Source organism: Xyrauchen texanus, chromosome 12 (genome assembly GCF_025860055.1).
Source record: "Xyrauchen texanus isolate HMW12.3.18 chromosome 12, RBS_HiC_50CHRs, whole genome shotgun sequence".
Taxonomy (NCBI): Eukaryota; Metazoa; Chordata; class Actinopteri; order Cypriniformes; family Catostomidae; genus Xyrauchen; species Xyrauchen texanus.
The window spans coordinates 34411600-34434837 of record NC_068287.1 but is presented as its reverse complement, the minus strand read 5'-3'; the positions used below and the strand labels follow the sequence as shown (position 1 = coordinate 34434837).

The window sequence follows — 23238 nt, the reverse complement described above, 5'->3', positions numbered from 1 at the left end:
CCATTACTAAAAGTAAGACATCACATCTCAGATGTTTATGACTTTCCTCTGCAGTACACAAACGAAGATTTTTGGAAGACTATCTCTGCTCTGTATGTCCATACAATGCAAGTGAATGGTAACCAGAACTTTAAAGCAAAAAAAAACAAAAAAAAAAAACACATGAAGGCAGCATATAAGCAATCTATTGGACTCCAGTTGTTTTATTCATGTCTTGTGAAGTGACCTAATAGATTTTTATGTGAGAACAGACTAATAACTAATGTTTTACTGTACATCTTGCCCTTGCAGCCTCTAGGCATGGTCATGCTTTCAAGCTCAATTACACTTCCTAGTGCTTAAAATCATGATTGACAAACCGCTGATGTCAAGAGTTATTGTGAAAAAGTTAGTTATATTTTGGCTTGTTCTTAGTACACTAGGATGTTGTGCATGATTCGTCATCAAATGTTATCAGATATTAATGAAATTCTTGAGAATATTTTTTCCCCCAGAAATAATTAGTGACCCAAGATATTACATTGTCCTTTGAAGTTACAATAGTGAGAATAGTGTCTTGAACACACAAAACACTAGTTTGAGCATTCTCTTCATCTATATTTTGGCATTTAAGAGAACAATGATCAGTAGAATCTCATCAGTCTTTAGCACAGCAACATGTAAAGACTGCATTTGTTTCCAGTTAGAAAGACAAATACATGCTAGGCTCTAAAACATTCTAATTCCATTAACTATTCCTTCCCTCTGTTTGACAAACCCACCTGCCTTGGTATACAAATAGATTTGTTTTATTCCACTGATATTGATAAATTGACATAAAAATTCTGCCTCATACAATACCAGCAAGGCAATGAGAATAAGCATGATATGAGGAAAAACAAAAACATCAATAACACGTTTTACAGAACAGTTCTGAGATACAGTTTCATACTATGCACATGGAATGCTCCAGAACCATAATGGAACAGAACCAATGGAATGATTAAAATTCAAAACTAAAACGGTCCTTAGAATTGTGCTTGGGCTCCTTTCCTCTAGCTGTACTACAATGTGGTTCTGCTCCTCTCTCGCTAAATGACCCCCTTTTAAAGAGTAAGGTACATCACTTCACAACTTCCCCGTCATTTAAAAAAAAAAAGGAGCAGCAGAACAAAAACAGGCTCATATATTTGAATTCATTCTGTAAAGAGCAGCATCTGGCGTAAAACCTGTGCCAAGTCAAAAATGCGGATCACGGATGGTCTGCAGTGGCGCAACCCTTAACGGGAGCAGCCGAAAGAAGAAGAAGATTTTGTAAAGAGCAGGAGGAATTATGAAGGAGAATCTTCAGTGAATATGTAAGTCATAACAAAAAGGCACCACCCCCTTTCATAATGTTTAAGTGTTGAAAAAGAGGAGCCTTTTTAGATTCCAGTTTCACAACATGATGCAAATGGTCAGACATATGGAATGATTGGAATGACCAGAAGTCTCATGTTCAAGCAGTGTTACAGACCCACAACCAATGAGATGTAAAACTGTACTGAATACATTACAATTACAGGCTGCAAAAAAGATAAGAAACAAAAAAGTTTTGTTTTGACAACTGAGGTTTGGACCAGATTCTTTCACTTACTGTCATGGCAACTGATAGATAAGTGTTTGAGATGTCTGTGAAGTGCTCTATAGCAGGCCCTAAATATTTTAAAGGCCTGTGTGGTTATGTGGTTTCTGTTTGTGTGTGTGTGCGCGCGCGCATGCGCGAGAGTCTTATTAAGACTTAAGTGCCACTTGTGACAGCACCTTTCCAGGACTGAGGAAACACTTAATAATAGACAAACAGTCAGACAGAAAAACAGACAGACAGGCAACAAAAGCTTTAGATAGGGAGGTGCATACAGAGAGAAAGATATGGGGAAAAGTCACAAATTGTAATTCACCATTTATGTGTATGTGTGTGTACTGTAGGTGTGTCTGATTATATAATGTGGTTACTGTTTGTTTTGGATTATAATTGGACCATAGGGGTTGATACCCTGGTAGAACAGTTAGTGCAGGAATAGAGGAGAAAAAGATGAGATCATCTTGAAAGGCGAGATGGCACTCGGCTCATGATCTGCTTCTCTAAAATCAGCCCCATACACCCCCCCTCCCCTTTCTAATTTTCAGATGGGCTCTACGTAGTTAGCCGGCAGCATCCCTTGCTGGCCGGTACGCTCCACTCTTCCATACATCCATCCCTCATCGATTTGTTGCACATCCAGAATCATGTCACCGTCCAGGAACGACACCTCATCTTCATCAGCTGCAGTGTAGTCATACACTGCTCGGTAGCGCTTCTGATACACACAAACACACACAGAATTGTTAAGACAGTCTGAATCAAGGGATGTTTCTCCAAGTTTTTCAATAAATGAACACAAGGAAGACTGACATTTAATACATTTCTTAAGTTAATAAACAACATTATTTACATTTATTTTACTATATGAAAAATGCCACATAATGCCAATGAAACGTTGAGTCTATGTTTGGAATTGATTCAATTTAAGGGGCAGTTTAAACAAATTCACCGAAATGAATCAAACAAACAATTTTCAGCTACTGCATTTTAAATCAGACACAATAATTAGAGGAATATTCCAGGTTTAATACAAGTTAAGCTCGGTCGACAGCATTTCTGTTATATACTCACTGTTTCAAATGAATAGACAAGATTGTAAACATTATGATTTAAAGGGTTCATTTCATGAGAAATCGAATTTTCCTTTATATTTTGGCATATAAGAGGTCATTCTACTATAAAAACCTCCTGTAAATTTCATAACTTAATACCCAATGCAAATTTAGATTTTATTAAAACCAAGCTACAAAAACGCCAACTTCCCTACGTCACTATGGGGCTTATTAATTTATGACCACCTCTACAGTTACAAAATCAATGCCTACTTTAAATCATCGCACACTTGGCCCCACCCACTGGTGCTTTGTTTATAAACAGAGAGAGAGTAGGACAGACAGGCATAGTGTGGCCTAACTATACCTAAACACCAAAGGAGACTAATCTGGACTATTTTAAATAATTTTTGTATACAAACATAAACTATACAGACTCTTTGATCATTGTCGTATATCTCATGCAGCTTTTCAAATATGCTGTGTCAAGGGACAACTCTGAAAAGGAGAAGCCATTCTTTTTCATTCAGCTGAGCTACATCTTGCTGTTTTGATCACAAAAAACTGGACGCAGAAAAGAAAATCCTGGATGCGTTCTTGCAACCATCTGCACTATTTTTAATTGTTTGTATATTAACATGTACTAGATCAGGGCAATTATTTTGGTAAAGGAGCCACATCAGGCTTTAAGTAGTGCATGGGAGGCAACATTGTACTCCTTTTGAGATACAATGTTCCGCATTGATTTGGTTCTTATATCTTTTAAGCACAGAAATAGTTGTGTACTCAATTTTCTGATCTTTATATGACTGATGGGATAATTCTGCAATTGCATTAAGTATTGTAATTCTCTACAAAAGGTAGATAACTTTCTACCTTGAATTAAAAAATGAAGAGAGGGTAAGCATAAATATAAATAACTGATTTACCATCACTACTTCCCTGGTAATTTATTATTCAATTTAACACTGTCTACATCATAGCCTTACGGGCTGTGCTCATGACATGTGGTGCTGATGCAACGTGGGTGACACGAGTATGAGTCCTGGCTCATGAAGTCCTTTCCTGATCCCATTCCCACTCTTCTCCCCTGTCATTTCTTGTCTCCTCTCCACTAAATCTGTCATTAAAAGGATCAAATAAATAATGAAAATTATAGAACTTTTAAGTTTGTCGCAAAGCGGGCCAGTTTACTTATTTTATTCCCAAAACATTACTCGTTTACACACTAAAAGGTTCATGATGCAGGTCTCGTCAGTGGTTTGGCATTCTATTCATCACACAACTGAATAAAACAGGCTGCATGACTATGATAAATTAATACTTACAAGAGTTAGATTAAGATACAGGTGTGAGGGACTTAAACATTTAGAAATTATACAAATAAAAAGACATATTCGTCTCTCACTTACTTTACCTCGCATGTCAGTGATTACCCATCTGCATGTCAGTAACCTAGTTTCCATCCAACTTTCGCACTATTTTGTTATCAATAAAGTGAAAATGCTTACACATTTTTTGCGACATTTGCCGTCTTCTGCCCGTTTACATTCAAATGGGCTTTTATCGATAAAAATGGTGTGCGTGTTGACTTCATGTCTAAAACACGTCATAAGTTTTGGTCTATCGCAAAATAAATCTGCGGTTTCCATTCAGAAATGTGTGTTTATCCTCCTAAGTAAAAATATTTTTTTCCTTGAATTGAAACAATTCATTGAAATTAGACAGCTTAATGTCATTTTAATTTCACAAATAAAAGCAATCAGAAGAGGAGGAATTGCAATCAAAAGGGAGCAGTTGCCCTTCTGATAGGACTGTAATATCGGTCCTTATGTTGCACCTATCACAGGTTGCCACCGGTTCTGACACGAAAGTGAATCGTCATGGCCCTGTTCAAGCTGGCAACCTGCACCAAGTAGTGAGGGAAACTTTCAGTCTTAGTATAAGGACCATCAATCGATGTGTATATGCTGTGTGCACAGCTATTAAAGAAAAACTGATGCAGTGTAATATCAGGTTTTACATTCCTGATATTCAATATGCTATTTTGAACAATCATCTAATATAAAGCATTGCCATCACAACTGCACTATGTCCCGCATATTTGTCCAGCAACTTTTAATGACCAACTGAACTCGATTATCATCTAAAATGTATTTTAGTGTCATAATGCAATTTACATTTTCTGAAGAAGCTCAGCAAATGTGATCCGAGGTAGCCTAAAGAGGGTTAGATTTTAAAATGTTCAAAAGCTCATTTTCTGGAAGTGATCTCAGCATTGGACAAATAGTTCTAGTTAAATTTGTGTAAAGAAAAGGCATATATAGGTCTAAAAAATATATATATATTTTTTCATTTGGTAATTTATTTGATTAATTTAATGCTTTTTTCATTTGGTAATTTATTTAATTTAATATAGGGAATTTTGCTGCCATTTTTCAAAAGCTAAACAATAATTTAATAAAATGTTAGTGTTCCAAAAAAGCACATTGATGTTTTCTCCAAGTATTATGTATTTATTTTAATTTAAAACATCTTTGTGCACAGAAATGATATGTTTTTTGTAATGTGGGCTAATTCTGTGACTGTTGTGTAAAAGCAACTTTAATAAATAAACGGATGTCTACCAGGATTAAATAATCGCAAACAGTGGCCATTCATTTGTTCTCTGAGCACTAGTTGATGTGAATATGATATGATATATTTGTGTTGGCACTCCTGGAGTGTCATGTTTGCAGTATCGGATCTATATGCCTTTAAGATCAATCCATAATCACATACAATAAATTGGCTTTCAAGGATGTATACCTTGTCATGATTAAGAGAGGCTAACGATTGGGGTAAATTCTGTCATGTGACACTATATTTTTGCTTAATTTTCTCAACAAAAAGTGTTTCCAAACCAGTTTTTACGTAATTTTATGTATCGACATAGAGTTTATGCGCTAGAGTTAAACGGGAAAATATCATGTCGACACTTGTGAAATTTTTGCATTAGGCGGAATATTTCCAATTTGAGCAATAATACATTTTTAATTTGGGGGTTTGCATCTTTTATCTGGCATCCCTGAGCATGTTAATTGCTTGGGGAGGCACATAGGGTCCCAAAGCAAGATAACTGAAATGTCTGACTTTTAGGATAAACGAGCCGTGGGCCAGATTAAACAATGTGGAGGGCCGGATCCGGCCCACAGGCCGTAAGTCTGCACTAAATGGACATCTTTTACCATTTTGCTGTATTTCAGACGATGTGCGCATCAGTGCTGTATGTGTATGCATCTTGCTTCATCGTGCTTTGGACTACGTACTGTATGTGCATTTTTTTCCACTCATATCAGCTTGGATTGTTTGTGAACCAGTTATAACATGCAAAGGAACTTTTATTGAAGGATGGGTAAGTTAAAAACACTATTGGACCTGATTGAAAATATTCATTCATGAATATTTTAAATGTCATGACTGTTTGATAAACTATGGCACTATTGGCCTTATAGTAAGTGAACAGTTTATTACATTCTGATGCAATGTGCTGAATGTGCGTTATGTGTAAACCCTGAAATTTAGATTTAGAACATTGTGGAGCTTGTTCATTCTCTTCAGATGGGTTTCAAATATATATGGATGTATTTGAGGGGCTGCACAATGTTAGCCAATCATAACAGTGGCTGTTTACGCTGAAGTTTTAAGGAGGTGCTTATGCCAAAACCAAGCGTTTCAGACAGAGGGATGATAATACAATTATATAAAAAAAAGACTATGTCACTCTAACCTCATCTGTGTAAAGTTATATCCAATATCAAATAGTAAATCCCTGACTTTATTACTCTAAAATCATGTTTACACGTATACATCTTGTTTCTATACTTTTGAAACACTGTGTATCTGAAAGTTTATGGACTGTCCTCTTTTAATTCCATTCTTAGGGCCTAACTGTAACTGCCGTTTTTAAATAAATGAGGTACGAAACAATTTTTTTTTTTTGTGCTAATGAACATTATGCCATTCTTGTATTGAACCTGGAACATTCCTTTAAACTTCATTGTAGGGCTGCAAGATATATCTAATTCATCAAAATAGCGCAAATGTACATATCGCATAATGCATAACACAAGGACTTGCGATAACGGAATCATTTTAATACAGTAATGGTCAAAGCCATGCATATAGCAGAGAATAGACTGGCCATGTGATTGTTAATTGGTGTGTGTGCATGTAGTGTGCACAGGCACTGACTCAAACGATGCAACAAGGTATAGCTGCAGGCCAGATATCTTCAAAAGAGGGCAGGTTTACTCCAGAAGGGGGTTGGCATCACTTCCACACATGTTAAGGTTTAATTTAGGGGCTCCCTTTATCTTTGCTGGTGGTTTAGAGCTCACAAGCCTTTTTGGAGCTCTGCCGGCAGCGATATCCTTCTCAAATTATGGAGTGTGTCACAATTTGTGCATGTAGCTATAACTGGCACTATCCTGTGCATTCACTCTGCATGTGTGTGTGTAGATAATAATGAGACCAGATGGCAGTAAACAAATTCAAACTTGGCTTGTTTATTGGCCGCAGTGGATCTGTGTGCATATATATATATATCAAAGGATGGGTTTCAATTAATGTATTGTCCCATGAAATAATTCCTCTGAATGTCAAGTTCAGTGCAGACTGACAACAAGCATGTTAAACCAAATCAGAAAGCGAATCTACGGAAAGTGCTTCTGGACATAATTAAAAAAAAAACTCCCATTTTTGAATTAATTCATTAATACAACGTGAATTACAGTGTAAAAATTAAATAAAATATTTGATAACAGATTATTTTCAGATATCCCACAATATGGTCAAATTTATTTTATATTTATATACTTTTTTTTTTTTTTAACCAGGGTAGCTCAGTGAGTAAAGACACTGACTACCACTACTGGAGTCATCAGTTCGAATCCAGGGCATGTTGAGTGACTCCAGCCAAGTCTCCTAAGTAACCAAATTGGCCCGTTTGCTAGAGAGGGTAGACTCACATGCTATAATGTGGTTTGCTCTTGGTGGGGGCACGTGATGAGTTGTGCATGGATGCGTGAAGCCTCCACATGATGTCTCCATGGTAACACGCTCAACAAGCCACGTGATAAGATGCGTGGACTGATGATCTCAGACGCAACTGAGATTCATCCTCCGCCACCCAGATTGAGGTGAGTCACTACACCACCATGAGGACTTAAAGCGCACTGGGAATTGGGCATTCCAAATTGGGGAGAATTTTTTTTATATCTGCTTCATAGCAGGTAAATGGTAGATTTTGCTCAGCCAATAAGCAATTTGGAACAAAACAACTATGCTTGTGATCTGTGGGATAGCAATTTTTATTCCAATAAATGTAACAAATTAAACCAATGTTCCGCGCACACCGATGACATCTTCATAGGATTAGAATATCGCATATCACATTTTCCAACAACTTATAGCATATCACATTTTTCCTCCATTTCATGCAGCCCTACTTCTCTGTCTTTATGCCACCAAGCCCTAGTATGCGTCCAGAGTTTAAGTAGTAATGTGTTTTAAAAGAGTTTGTTACCCCAGAGCTGGGAGGAGGGGCAGCAGCAGCATGACGCACAGGCTCAGGCTCATAGTGATAGTTCTGAGATGCTGCTGGGGGTTGATATGCTACGAGAAAGACGGAGAGAGAAATAAATGTCATTATTTTCTGGCCCACTGAAAACTGGAGCTGCTACGATCCATAACAGACCAAGAACAAAAGAAAATAAAGATGGCAAGATTGTGTACCTGGAGTTGTGATTTGTTGAGGTGTCTGTGGGTGGTGAGGTGGGGCATCGCCACCCATTCGGCTCTTCTCAAAATCCTCATGGTATTTAATCTAAAACACAAACACACAGTCAGATACACAGTTTAAAAACAGAGCAAGGGAGTTAACTATGGTGTTCATCTCAACCAAATAATGCTATGGGACCAGTATCATGAGCACAATCAGCTGTGGAGATCCAACACTAAATTAGTGTAAAACAATAGTTTTAAAGATTTATGTAAGTTTACGTGTTGTGAAGACACTTAGTGTGTATCTTTTTTTCTGTTGGCTGTGCACAGGAATCAATTCATAACACTATTTCTCTGACATCTTTGCAATGTAAAGAATTAGGCATAAATAGCTGTATGAAAAAAAAGATCTTGTTACAATGATATCATTGTTGGTTAGATTTTGAATGAAGAACATTCTAAAAGTGGAAGTTAATAGGAAATTATAAATGTTTTCCTTTTAAAATTGTTTAAAATGTATGAAGGTTATAAAACCCCAAAACATAGTACACTTAAGTCTGAAATTATCCACAAAACATCTGTAAATTGTGAAGTGTGTGTAGAGTACTTCAACTTACTGCCTTGTGCAAACAGTCCTTAATTTTGTAAAGTGGTTGTTTTAATTTAATTAAACAGTTTAATTCTGAGCCTGTAAGATAATTAATAGTAGTTCCTTTACTATCCACAAGATGTCTCCCTAGCCAAACTGAAGGGTGCCATCTTACTTGCTTTTATACCAACAGGAAATTACATTGCAAAAGGAAGTATTTGACCTTAGTGTTACTAGGTCGCATTAAGTGTACACTTTAGCAAACAGGTGTGGTATGAAAAAGGAAGGGTGGCCTTTTTATATGCTGAGGAGTCAAGGTCAAACTCCTTACATCTACTAAGTGACAATTCATTAATGAGCAATGAATGGAAAGAGTTCATGTTACATCTGTGAGTGTTATAAGTAGGAAACATATGTGGGCATAGAAAGGTGAGAGATATGGGAGAAAAAGAGAATGATATACGAGAGAGAGAGATAATAAAAAAAAAGAAACTTAACACCCTTGCTCAAAAATAATAAAATCTAAACGAACAATGCATCCACGCATGTCCTTTGATAGATAGTTGTGCATTTTGGCATTTTTAGACATACGTTGCTGATCTGGTCTTGTGTTTTCTTGATTCTCTGCATCTCTGGTGTGTCAGCCACAACACTGAAGCCTTTTCCTTTGCTCTTCTCAAATTCCTCCTTATAAAGCACCTGAAATACACACAAACACATAAATGAATAACAAAAAAGGGGATTCAGGAATCGAAAATCCTCTTTCCACATGCAAGAGATTCCCAGGTATGCAGATGTCTTTTTAGGTTATACAGAGACCCCAAATAGTTTCTGGACTCGTTTGGATGCTGTAGCTACACTTAAAAATGTATGCCTTTCATTGCAAATTATGCTTTTCTCTACCATTTTTTGCAATTACTTTTAACCAGCTGGTCCCAAGGTAATTTGTAGTGGATGTATGCAGTGTTTTCCCTCAAGAGGTGTACACAGGTGTTCACCACATTACCTACGTCAAACCTCTATTATTTCACTATATTAACCTCTACTACTTCGACATCTTTTTGTGAAATGTTTTGCTTGAAGTGTGCTTGTTTTATATTTCTTGAAAAAACTATGTATGACATCATGACATTTGGTCACGATGAGGTTTGATTTATCGACGTTGCTGCCATTTTGGATCAAGCGATGTTTCCATATGGTGCTTTTTCTTTACTTGTCAATCCTCGTTTCCTCGCTCCTCCATCCTCAGACCCGTGACCCGGAAACAGATCAAAGTCTGCCATCATAAAGGATGTATTAATTCTTTAAATCCACAGTGAGGAGGCAAGAACCCAGGATGGACGAAGCTTCCAGAAGATGCTTGAGTGAATCCTATGTGGAAGACTTTTTTGTTGAAACTCCTAACACCTGCCTAATAAATTCTCCTCCCCTTCACATCTGGCAAACAATTTTAATCCATGTTTCACCTTTGCAGTTTAAATAAACCATTATGGTCACTTACACTTCAACAGTGCATCTTAAATTATTGGTATTTTTTATGAATATATTAATAAATCAGTTTTCAACAACATAACAGCAAGCGCTTTTGAGGCTCTGAAGTGAACAGGACATTTCATTTTACAAAGACATCTTGCTTCAAATCCTCAGACCTTGTTTCCTAAGAGGGTGGAGCTAGGGAGCAAGGAAAGGAAACGAGGGTGCACAATTTCAGAAATGAGAAGTGCCCATAGTTAATCAATTATTTGCAGTGATTTGATTTTGAAATGTTTTTTTTCATTATACAAAATGATTGTATGCCTTCAGAAGACTTGGAATATGACACATGGACTACTTTTATGACACTGAAGCCCCCCACACACATGCAGCGACTTCCAGCGAATAGATGTGGGTGTAGCGAAAAACGCGTCAAAGTTAAGTAAGGTTTAACTTTATGCAAAGGAGGAGCGACTTTTGGGAGCAACAACCAATAGGACTGAAGAGGGTGGATCTATGTCAGTGGATCTATGTCACCCGTCTCCATTGAGATAATGGAGTCAAGAACAGGCAAGACAGAGGAAAAGTTTGTGTGAGTGATTTCACTCTCCTATATGATTCGTCTGTAACCACATACATTGATATGATAAAAAATAATGCGTGGAAAAGAAATTGTTGGCAGTCTGAGTGAGTTTGATTCATACATTGATAGATCATTCATCATATTAATGTTATGATGTATTGAGCACTGCTGCAGTTCATATAAAAACATCCTCTGCAGAATGTGCATTTTTTTGGGACAAGAAAACTGATTCCTCGTCAAATTAGAATTAAATCATAGTTTTACTAGGAAAATGCCTCAACTGTGATCAGATTTTCAATACATATGGCCAGATGTGCAGTCCACCAACAACGTTACAGCGACATCAGTAGGAACACCCACAAGCAACTTCATTGTACAGAGACTAGTGACATCAAGCGATAAATTCGCTGCATGTGTGAACAGGGCTTTAGGGTTTTACCATGTCTACATCGGAAGTGTCTGTTGACGTGAAGTGACACAACAGTTTGAGAAGGTCTACACTAAAAGCAGAGAAGTGAACATTCAAAATGACATGCAAACAGCACGAACCAATCAGCTGTGAGTTTGATTAATAAAGTGTCTGGAGTAGCTCTGCAGCGCATTAAAATAGTGCCAGTTATCCGTTTACTGTCAGCGCTACTTTTCTCAACAGACGTTTTCCAGTGCAGACAGCATCTTTGATAAGAATGGGAATGATATGCCTTTGACGCGACACATCCGGTGCAGACAGGGTGTTACGTTAGCATTAAAGTGAGTTGCTGTCTACTGCCATTTTATTGAATTAAAGAATTAGTTCACACAAAAATTATAATTCTCTCATGATTTACTCACCTTTAAGCCATCCCAGATGTTTACATCTTTCCTTCTTCAGCAGAACCGAAATTAAGATTTTTATTTGCACATCTCAGCTCTATATGTCCATACAATGAAAGCAAATGGGTGCCATGACGCTGCTGGCTGTTTGTCGGTCCAAAAGGCACATTTAGGCAGCATAAAAGTAATCTAAGTGACTCGATCAATGAATGTCAAGCAAATCGATAGGTTTGTGTAAGAAACAAATCGATAATTACCATATTTTTTTACTTTAAATCGTTGCTTCTGCCCACCACTATATTTCAGTCTGAAATGACCTAACTCTCATGTGACGTTCGTTCCTCTGCTGTATACAAAACGCACGCTTCCGACTTCTCACGTGAACGCGCTATTGCGCTTACATCACGCGACAGCTCCGTGATGGGTCGACTGGTAGCAGAAAGCATTTTTTTAAAGGTTAAATGTTTTAATTATCGGTTGATTATTTTACGCAAACCTATCGATTTGCTTCAGAAGACGTTCACTGATGGACTGGATTCATTTGGAGTTCTTTTATGCTGCCTAAATATGCCTTTTGTACCATCAAACAGCCCAGCAGTGTCATAGCACCCATTCAATTTCATTGTATTGAAATGTGCTTATAAAAATCTTCATTTCAGTTCTGCTGATGGAAAGACATGCACGTCTGGGATGGCTTTAAGAGGAGTAAATCATGAGAGAATTGTCACTTTTGGGTGAACTAATCCGTTAAGCAAAGAGGACTGAATTAAGTTTTCTCCATTAGTGCTCCACACTTTTAACATTTAACATTTTTCACCTTTGGGTGAACTATCCCTTTAAGTGTCAAAATACTTTTTGGGGCCACTATATCAGGTGGAGCTCTCAGAGAAGTTTATGATTGTGATTGTGATTCAGACATTGTTTAAATATTATGTGGCAAGGAGGAGATTGACTAATGCCACAAAAACTTGGCCAGACAAGAAACTGTCTACATTAATTTAAATGATCTCCACAGTTTAGTGTTAAAACCCATAGAGAGCTGAAATAAAGCACACTGTGTGATATACCTGGCTCTGCATCTTGCTCTGCTGTTTAAGGCGCAGGTTCTCTGGAGTGTCTGCAACACTGGTGAATGATGTCTTCGGATAGTGCCTGCAACACATACATGCAGCCCTTACAGTTAGCATCAAAATATGAACTGTATGCATTAAAATACAGCAAATGGCTTCTGCCTGTTAAATTAAATTGTTAAGCAGAACCTTATTCCATTTACCTTTAACCTATAAACTGTGGAAGCTAATTGCATGTTGGTTATAAATGGATTTGCCTCGTCAATGAGCGGAGATCAAAGTCAATGAGCGGATATCAAAGATATTACAAATACAAATCAATGTTTCTTAACAGTGTTGATAAAGACACAAAACCATGAATAATGCATGGCTGTTAACTGTGAATGGCTCATTTTACTCATCATTTGTCAGTGTGGGGGCACTGTAGGTTCAAGACTATAATTTGTGAGACCTAACAAGGCAGCTTAAATGTTGTATTTTACCAACTAACACAACACAGGATTAGGGTGACAGCAACAAACTCCACCACAATCAACCAATGCAAACACCTAATTAGGGCGTCAGCAATAAATGGAACTGTAACCAAAAATTTCCACTAATTACAAAAACACCAGCTGATCTCAGAGCTATTACACTAATCATTTAATTATAATTAATCAATAATTTAACTACATACCACATATTGTGCCATGACAAGACTCAAGAGGACTAATTCATTCAAATGAATAATTCTTAGCACAAACCACAATTGAGCCAATCAAACATATGTGCCAAAAGAGCAGACAGTGTTTTTGTTTAGTCTCCTCTGCATAATACACAGAAGCTGTGTTGCTGCTGGCCGCCACCACATGATATAGTAAAGGGGTTAGTCAAACTGGAAATACAGACTAATTTAGCACTAATACAAAAGACAGCACAATGTCATGATGTGGATTACAACCTTGGTTCAACCACATCAGTTGTGCAAATATGTAGTTATATATATATATATATATATATATATATATATATATATATATATATATATATATATATATATATATATATATATATAAATTTTTTTTTAAATCTTTTTTTTTAATAGTCATAGGTTGAAAGCAAATGTTTTTGGACAATATTATTAACTGACCAAATGATTAGTTATTATTATTAGTTGGTAGTCCAAAACTTCACTTCAAATCATTCAGTCAAAATCACATTTTAGTATCTGTTAAACAGATGTGCTCAGTAAACTGTTAAACCAAACAAACAGGCACAGAATGGAAAACAAACTTAAGAAACTTATAAATGGCACCAAGCTTTATTTCTATTTATATATCAGTTTTATATCAGCAGACAATCTCTACATGATCCAATCAGATGCTTTTTTTCTTCCATTGGACATGTTATTAGTCCTGTCATTCTGAGAAGTCCTTTTTATCTGTTGGATGCTAGTGGAAATTACTTTGCCATGCTCACTTACTCAGATAATCTCCGTGATAAGGACTGAGTAAACAGTGGAAGAAGCAGATCTAGACAGAGGAACAGACATAAATAATTTTCTAAATAAAGACAAAAATCCCTTGTGTATTACTTTTGAATTTGTGTGAAAGAGTGTGAAAAACAAGAATCTTTACACTTCAGGGACATTTGAAAGTTAGCAGATTTCAGCATAAATTCAGGATGTATGAAGGTATGTATTTGCATATTGTGTATGCCAGCTTGATATTATAATCAAGCAAATTTATTTTGGCCATGCCAAAGCAGCTAAGCCTAGTGGTCTGCATTTAAAGGTGCTGAAAGTGATTTATTTTGTATTTTATTTATGAAATGATATGCAGAAAACACCCCTATTACCTGTCAGACATCACTAAAATATGTGCCATGAAATATCACACCTGTCACTGTAACAGCCCTAGGCTGGGTTAACAGTAGAGGTGTGAATCTTCACTGGCCTCACGATTTGATTACGATTCATAGGGTCAGGATTCGATTATAAAATGAATCTCGATGTATCACGATGTATCTTGTCCATCAATATCTTTCTTTTTCAGTTTCTTCTAAATTAATTTTTTACTTTCTATTTTTTTCCCCTTTCAGCTTTTTATTTAACAGCTGTTATAAAAATCAGAACGAGTCACATTACATAAACTGGCCTTTTACATTCAGTTTGAGCTGTGAACAAAACACGGAACATCCACAAGATTAAATAAATGGTTCTATAGTTTAAAAGAGTATCTCAGTTTTTCAATTTCTTTCTTTAGTACCTTATAAAAAATCTCGGTTCTCCATCAAAACAGACTGAATACTATTACTTCAACTGATTTTATTATTATTTTTGTTTAAGCATTGAAAATAATTTAATAGTATTTAATTCTTATTTAAAATTAATCTATGCCGTGCTATTCATTTAAATTTTTAAGCACAAATGGAAGGTGCCGGTCCAGGATGAGAGATACTGTATATCTGGTTCTATGAGAGTGCAGCTGTCAGCTTTTCTCCTCACCTGCACAGGTTATAGTAAAGCAGTTTAAATAGCGCAGTTGTTGCTCAGAAATGTATCAAGCATCCCGTATGTGGAGTGGTGGTGGCGTAGTGGGCTAAAGCACATAACTGTTAATCAGAAGGTCGCTGGTTCGAACCCCACAGCCACCACCATTGTATCCTTGAGCAAGGCACTTAACTCCAGGTTGCTCAGGGGGGATTGTCCCTGTAATAAATGCACTGTAAGTCACTTTGGATAAAAGCGTCTGCCAAATGCATAAATGTAAATGTAAATGTATGATAAAGCCTTTATCATCAGGTATGCACACTGTCCTGACAAATGAGTGATCAGCAATGACAAAAGCCAATGAAATGGAGAGCGTGAAAGAGTAGAGAAAGGCATCGGGGGAGAAAAAAATTATTAAATGGAAACATCACCAACATCTCCCGAACCGCTGCCTCGTCATTATTTTGTTCTGTGTTTTTCCCCATTCGAATCAGTGCAATTATGGGTGCGAGATTGTCTTTCATGTTGTTTGTTGGCTTCTTCTCACGAATAAACTCTCCCGTTGCTATGTGCGTGGGTTTGTGAAAGAATTTCGGGATCGTAGTTTCATTCGGGCACAAATGGTCATGTGTTTGATACAGCTGGTCTGCAAACAGTTGTGTTTATGCAATTGACTTTAGTGTATGCACTTAACTCACGTCTTTGTTTCCATATCTGTCTTTGCCGTGATTTAAACTGAACTCAGAATTGATTCTGATTCTTTTGAGAATCGATTCAGACTTTCTACCTGTCAATCATTGAGCACATTTACGTGCACTTAAGAAAACGGTTTAACTCAGGGTTTTTGCAGTAACAAATATAAATGAATAACAAATGTCATAGGATGGAGCCCAACAACAAGTCAACACAGCGGAAAGAATTGAACATTTGTGGGAGTACAGTGGAAAAAGCACATTTACTATAAATTATACCAATTTATACTCACCAATGTAAACTATCGATGGTCCATCACGTTTGCGTTTATGCGCTCATACATTGAGGGAATCCTAAAGTTCGATCTAAGAGGGAAAGCCCACAATAGCAGCGCAATTCCACTGCAGGTCAGATAGAAAGCTAAGGAAACAAACACGGCAACAACTGGAATATCTGTATATAAAGCAAAGCAATGGCGAATAAAAAAGCAAAGTCTTTCTCGGATACCATGTTTGTTATTTACGCAATCGTTGCAGGGATATTACGTTGCTGTGGAGAAAGGTGCTTACGGACAAGCCTCATGTATATGGGAGTAAAGAGCATGCCGCATTTGCAGTGCAAGTAAACAGGAACGCTGCTTTCTCGCAATAACCCACTTTTTCGTAAAAAGCTGCTTTCTGGTGTCCATGTAAACTTAGTCATTGTGCTCCTTCACAGGGCAGCCCATATATGCTCGTATAAGTGCCCATATGGTGCCCTACTCCTACAAAATGCTCAGGGCAACCATCCGCCCTCCATCAGATCAGCACAACGGTCTCTAATGTTCTTGTGTGAGTGCTCGTGTCTTTGGAATGCAGAGTTTTGACATAAAAAAAGCATGGCAGTATTCAAATGCCAGTCCCTACAAAAATAAACACAAAGTTTACTCAAAGCAGGGATACTTACGCATTACAGTATGGTCTCTTCTCAAAGCCTTTGTAGTTCTTCATGTTTAGCGTCATCTTACAAACTTCACAGCTAAAGCATCCTTTATGCCAGAACTAAAAAAGAGAGGGGAAAGGGGTCAAGGATTAAAGGCATGTAATATGTTTGTTGCAGGGTGCATAAAAGAGATATGGGGAGATTATCTGCAATAGCGTAAGTACAGACAAAGACAAATAAAATGATCGATAACAAACTCATTCAAATCCCCCAGTCTGGCAAATTCAGTCTATGCGGTTCTCTCCTGAGGATTAAATGGGGTGAAAACAATGAAGTAATTGTTCTTGGAAAGTCCTTGGAAGGAAAGATGGGATCCAGCACCACATGTGTCGCATAAGAAGTCCAACTTAATGTTACTTGTACACTCGGACTACAAAAGTAAAAAAAATTCTGTGTTTGAATGTATTAATTTTAAAGACTTTCTGTCTGAGAGAGCTGTGAAAATATTTTATTGCATCCCCTAGAAGCACACTGGTTGTCAATTGGTTACATCACCATTTTCCCAGCTTCTTGCAATATAAGGGTAATTGAAAAGACAGCTCCAGAATCTGGGAAATAACTAGTCACTGCTGATATACTGGGCTCCAAATGCTAAACATCTAAATAAGCATCAAAACAAGTATTCATGTAGCTGGAATCTGTGCTAGACTTTGATCAGCAAGTTTCATTAATGTTGACTATGGGAGTGTTTCAGTGATATCAGAGGACACCCCCCACACTCACATAGAGAAAAATGGACTGGAGCGTCTGACCTGACCCACTACCCTACATTCCAACTATACATACAGTCAAGCATGCTAACTGAACATACAAGGCTTGAATGAGATAAAACAAATTGCTCTGGAAAAATCCCCATATGTTCCCCTATGATGGTTTCAGTTTAATCGGGAAGCACAGTTGTCACACAAAGTATTTTGAGTGGCCCACTACTCGACCAGCCCAATGGGATAAGTCCCTGTGCTCCTGATGGCCAGTGTATCCTTGTGCACACTTATAATTAAGATGTTTGACTTTCTATACAAAAAAATGATGTATATATGTATGTATAATGATGAATCAGCCAATAATATATATATATATATATATATATATATATATATATATATATATATATACATATACATACACACACACACACAGTATCTCACAAAAGTGAGTACACCCTCACATTTTTGTAAATATTTGATTATTTTCTTTTCATGTGACAACACTGAAGAAATGACACTTTGCTCAAATGTAAAGTAGTGAGTGTACAGCTTGTGTAACAGTGTAAATGTGCTGTCCCCTCAAAATAACTCAACACACAGCTATTAATGTCTAAACCGCTGGAAACAAAAGTGAGTACATCCCTAAGTGAAAATGTCCAAATTGGGCACAAAGTGTCAATATTTTGTGTTGCCACCATTATTTTCCAGCACTGCTTTAACCCTCTTGGGCATGGAGTTCACCAGAGCTTCACAGGTTTCCACTGGAGTCCTCTTCCACTCCTCCATGACGACATCACGGAGCTGATGGATGTTAGAGACCTTGTGCTCCTCCACCTTCCGTTTGAGGATGCCCCACAGATGCTCAATAGGGTTTAGGTTAATCAAATATTTACAAATATGTGAGGGGTGTACTCACTTTTGTGATATATATATATATGTATGTATGTATATGTGTGTATGTATATATGTATGTGTGTGTGATAATCATTATATATATATATATATATATCTACAGGGCCCTCAAGCTCCTGGGAATAAGGGGACTGCACAACAAGAAAGCCATCAGGAACATCACGGATGCCGCTGAGAAGGCATCTAGATGGCTGTGGATCAAAAGGGGTGATCTGTGGATCACACATGCTACCTAGTCACAAGTTGGAGACTAATCACCCCTGGCTGGGTCACCTGGGCGAGGGTGTATGATGTTGAAATAACCGAAACACCCGATGACTCCAGCTTACATCACTGATGATGTGTCTAGGTCGCACCTGCAAGGTGTATGTTAAATCAGTTCAGTCTGGCAGAGCCAGTGACCTCTGGGAATAGACCAGATGACTACCATGAAGAGAGTGGCGATGGGTGGAGAGACAGCGGACAGCTGGAGAGACAGCAACCGGGGCAGGGAGGGTTAGCTTCCCAAACTGCAGCACCCGTGAGGGGGCACCAATTAACAAGCTATGGAAAGCCCTAATGAAACATACCCTCATAGGTGCCCGAGAGGGGGGAGAATGAGCACCTTAACAGGACGGACACACAGGTATTGACCCAAGCTTATGGACACCAGACTACGAGTGCAGTCTGTAGATGCGGCAAAGTCTGCAAAAACCTGCATGGCCTTAAGATCCTGAAGGCCATAATGAAGTGCTTCTCTGGAAAGCAAGTGATGCAACGCACAGGTCAAGTACCTGGTGAGAGTCTAGGTAACATGCTCAACAAGCCGGCAACTGAGATTCGTCGTCCGCCACCAGGATTGAGGCGAGTCACTACGCCACCATGAGGACTTGGAGCACACTTGGAATTCCAAATTGGGGAGAAAAAAATATCAAAAGAATATGTTCACTTTTCGTGCGTCAGCACGCTGATAAATACGATGTCTAAAAATTTGCACACTGGCACCACATTTCCTCAAAAGTAGAAAAAAATGTTTTAATAACTTTCAACTCTAATAATAACTTTAATATATATATTGTTATGTTTAATTTTGTTAACATTGTGTAACTTTAGTAAATTCAGTCCTTTATGTTTACTGTGCATTTTCACATAGATAAATGAATAAATCCAAAAACTGAAAAATATTAATTTCAGAGGCTTTATATGGAGTTAGGATGAAAATAAAGTGGATTTTGGTCTGTTCTGAGCAGACAGACAACACACTGGAGGTTAAGTCATTCACCAAATAGTGAGCGAGAGAGCATCCTAACTTTTTATGCAGCTATGTGCACTTAATCCTAAAATCCAACCAAAATTTCAGTTTCAGGCTGCAGATGATGTTTGGACCACTCAACATTTTTGGCAGACACGGAAACATAATAAACAATTTTACTTTCTATAGCTTAGTGTAATTTAAAATTTCACAACATATTCTCACTGTCCACATATGTGGACATTAATTTAATTTAAAATATATTATTGACAAAGGTTTTCTTTTGTGTGATTTTCAGCAGATTCGATGGCTTAGAATCTCAGAATTTATCAAAATATATCATTAAACATTTTGAAAAGTTTTCTTTACAATGATACCAAACAAATGACTCTCCTTGTTATTTATTTATCTTTATTATTATTATTATTTATTTTTGCTGAGTTACAAGCCTTTAATTTTGGGTATGCCAACAGGAAATCTATAAAAACACCTTCAGAGCTTAAAGGGATAAGGTGCTTTTTGGAGCTTGACAATCTGAATCAGCAGTGACTTACATTGTATGGAAAAAAGACGCCTGTACATTGTCCTAAACATTTCCTTTTGCATTCCACAGGAGAAAGAAAATCCCATGGGGTCTCAAAAGACATTATTTTCATTTTTGGGTAAACATAAAGGTCACTGGTCACAGAACGTTTTTCTAAATCGACCACAAAGACCACCACTCTTGGGTGCGGTTGTTCAGAGACATTCTCCAGTATGACAGCTGATGAACTCAAGCTCTGAAGCAGAATGACAAGCGATGGTTGGCCCATCTTCAAGCTGAGGGAAACGTCAGCATGCCACAACCGAATGACTGTGTGAAGGAATGTGTGTGTGGCCTTTTTCTTAAGGCAGTGAATGGGAACCAAAGTGTGTGGTTTTGTAGGAGGTGTGCATTCACATGCCCCCCACGTTTTCAGTTATGTAAACTGCATCCTCATGTATGTACAATAGGTCCATCTTCAAGCGTAATAGCAATTCCTTACACTGTTTCGTCCAAGGCCATCAAGCCTGTCAGCAATCGATTAATGTGCTTAGACAGTCCATTATACACATTATCACCCTCACTCGCAAGCATTTGCTCTACATAGCAATACACCAAGGCGACCACGCCCTCTGAAGCATCTAACAATTCAAAACATTCAAGATTTCACCACATACTCAAAAAAGAGAGTGATAAGGATATGGGTTAAGAGTGGGGGTGGGGACTGTTTACAAAATGCCTTGCTTCACAAGAGTGTTGAGTAGCAACACTTCCTCTGGCCGGGTGGTAAACATGAAGAACAGACTTGCAAAACATGCCCACAATGAGAGTGCAGGACCCGCCTGATATAACTGTCAGTGCTGGGCAGGTATTTCAAGACAGTATGTGAAATGTCTGAAAAAATGCATGTTTACATCAAAGCGCTTCAACCCACAATGCTTAGGTACATACTATACGTAAAGATACTGATATTCGGAAAGCAAGAAATGTGGACACATATTATTATATCACCTACTACTTGGTATTTTATAAAACAAACAGGCCTAAACAACATGGAGCTGAAGTTGTACATCTGCAAACCTGGGTGGACAACAAAATCCCCAAGATCATGTATATCACCATGATGTACGGCTGTTATAATCTGTTTATTACGTGTCTCGAAGGGCGGGCTCTTTCAAATAAAGCATCGTTGCCATGACTTGTACTGTTTTGGGTTTTTCAGGTCCACCATTTCGACCACAGGACAAATTGACACGTCATAAACAAACCTCCTTGCGACCGAGGCCAAAAACAAGCTCATGCCGTTTGGTTTAGTCAAATAACGACCACCGCTACACCGATCAATCGATATCCGCCCAATATGATCTGTATTTCACACACATAAAAGCAAGTTCCTGTCGATACGTTTGGCAACTTGTAGCATGCTATGAAGTTGTCGCAATCTAGGCTCTGCATTACTAGCAAAAAGGATGCATTGCCCATTCGCTACACGCTTCCGTTCTGATCACAATCTGAATAGACACACAATGGGAAATACCCGTTTTAGGACACATTATGAAACATGTTTTTCAAATAAAAAAAACAGCGATGTATACCTAATATTCATAGCAAGAGGTGTGCGCTATGCTACCGTATGCTAACTTTCCACTAGCCTTACCTTGTCAAGACAATTCACTTTTTCCGTTGGGTACACCACTCGGTTACATCTGCCACACAATGGATTCATTTTGGAGGAATATAACGGCGCTGACAGAGATGAAAAACGATAAGCAGAATAAAGTGTGGTCGATACAGTGCGAGGTGTGGATCGCAAGCCGTTGACGAGTCCAATTCGCACCGCTGGCTGTCAGCGAACGAATCCGACGCGGAAGGCGCGCTCACGTAAGGCGCGCTCACGGCACTGCTGCTGTGTCCTGCTGCGCGGTCCCGTGCAGAGATAAAAGAGGGCATTCAGCGGTGGATTTTCACTTCCGAATAGAAAGCCTATATCATTTGAAATCAAAATAGATTATCCTGCTCAAATGGTCATATCTGAACGTACTTTTCATCGTTAATCCCTTATATTTAAAAGATTTTCAATAACAAACAGATCCTTTTAGAGGTGCAAATTGATTGATTGCTATTGAGTGTTGCTGCTGTCTTTTTCGTTAAACAATTACGTTTTAGAACACGCACTGAGTAGTACCTGTAACTAAGTAAGTGTTCTTTATATATTTATTCAGTTTTCAACACATTACCTCTTTTAAGATTAAAACAGCTGGTCTAGTTGTGTAAGTAGTCGTGTACACATCTTAGAGTTCATTTAAAACTGTTTCAAAAATGCCATTTACATTGTATCCAGAGCAGCATGACCAGGGGCTGACTGGGTCTAAAAAGTGGCCTTGAACTTTCTGGCCCAGAAAGTTCCACCAAACCTGGCCAGCAACACACCACACCATAACACACTGGCTAATTGATTTAATTTTCAGGCTCAGTTTAAAATTTTTGTGTTGAAAGAAATAAAGAAGACATTTCTATTGACTGCTTGACATGACTACAGGCCCCACAGTGCAAAACATTTCATAACTTTAAACATATAAAACCACTGTAAATGTGTTGAGTGGATTTTTTTATTTATTTAGAGAAAGCACTAAAATAAGCACTTTATAGCTAAGACAAATAACATGCCAGAAAACTTTTCCCCCCAACTTACAGATGTTACAAATGTAGCCTACATGAAAGTACAAGGGAAAGTGTGTATTTTAGGTGCTGTGACAAGTCAGCATTTCTTCAAAG

General features: G+C 37.8%; 1 protein-coding gene across 1 annotated transcript; it reads right to left on the bottom strand.

Moving 5' to 3' along the window:
• Positions 1–168: 168 nt before the first annotated feature.
• LOC127653260 (LIM and SH3 domain protein 1-like) lies at positions 169–22333 on the bottom strand. The gene is made up of 7 exons (XM_052139888.1): positions 22121–22333; positions 17055–17149; positions 12944–13028; positions 9599–9706; positions 8431–8521; positions 8222–8310; positions 169–2318 (listed from the first exon to the last, which is right to left on the bottom strand). Exons 1-7 carry the CDS (start codon positions 22187–22189, stop codon positions 2145–2147), a joined length of 711 nt encoding a protein of 236 aa, XP_051995848.1. The 5' UTR covers positions 22190–22333; the 3' UTR covers positions 169–2144.
• Between the last annotated feature and the right edge of the window lie 905 nt (positions 22334–23238).

Excerpts from the sequence above, each read along its gene's own strand:
- LOC127653260 (XM_052139888.1), bottom strand. The coding sequence starts at position 22,189 with ATGAATCCATTGTGTGGCAGATGTAACCGAGTGGTGTACCCAACGGAA. Across the intron at positions 13,029-17,054 it reads AAGAGACCATACTGTAATGC|GCACTATCCGAAGACATCAT; the intron begins GTAAGTATCCCT and ends TATGTGTTGCAG. Across the intron at positions 9,707-12,943 it reads AGAGCAAGATGCAGAGCCAG|GTGCTTTATAAGGAGGAATT; the intron begins GTATATCACACA and ends TGTGTATTTCAG.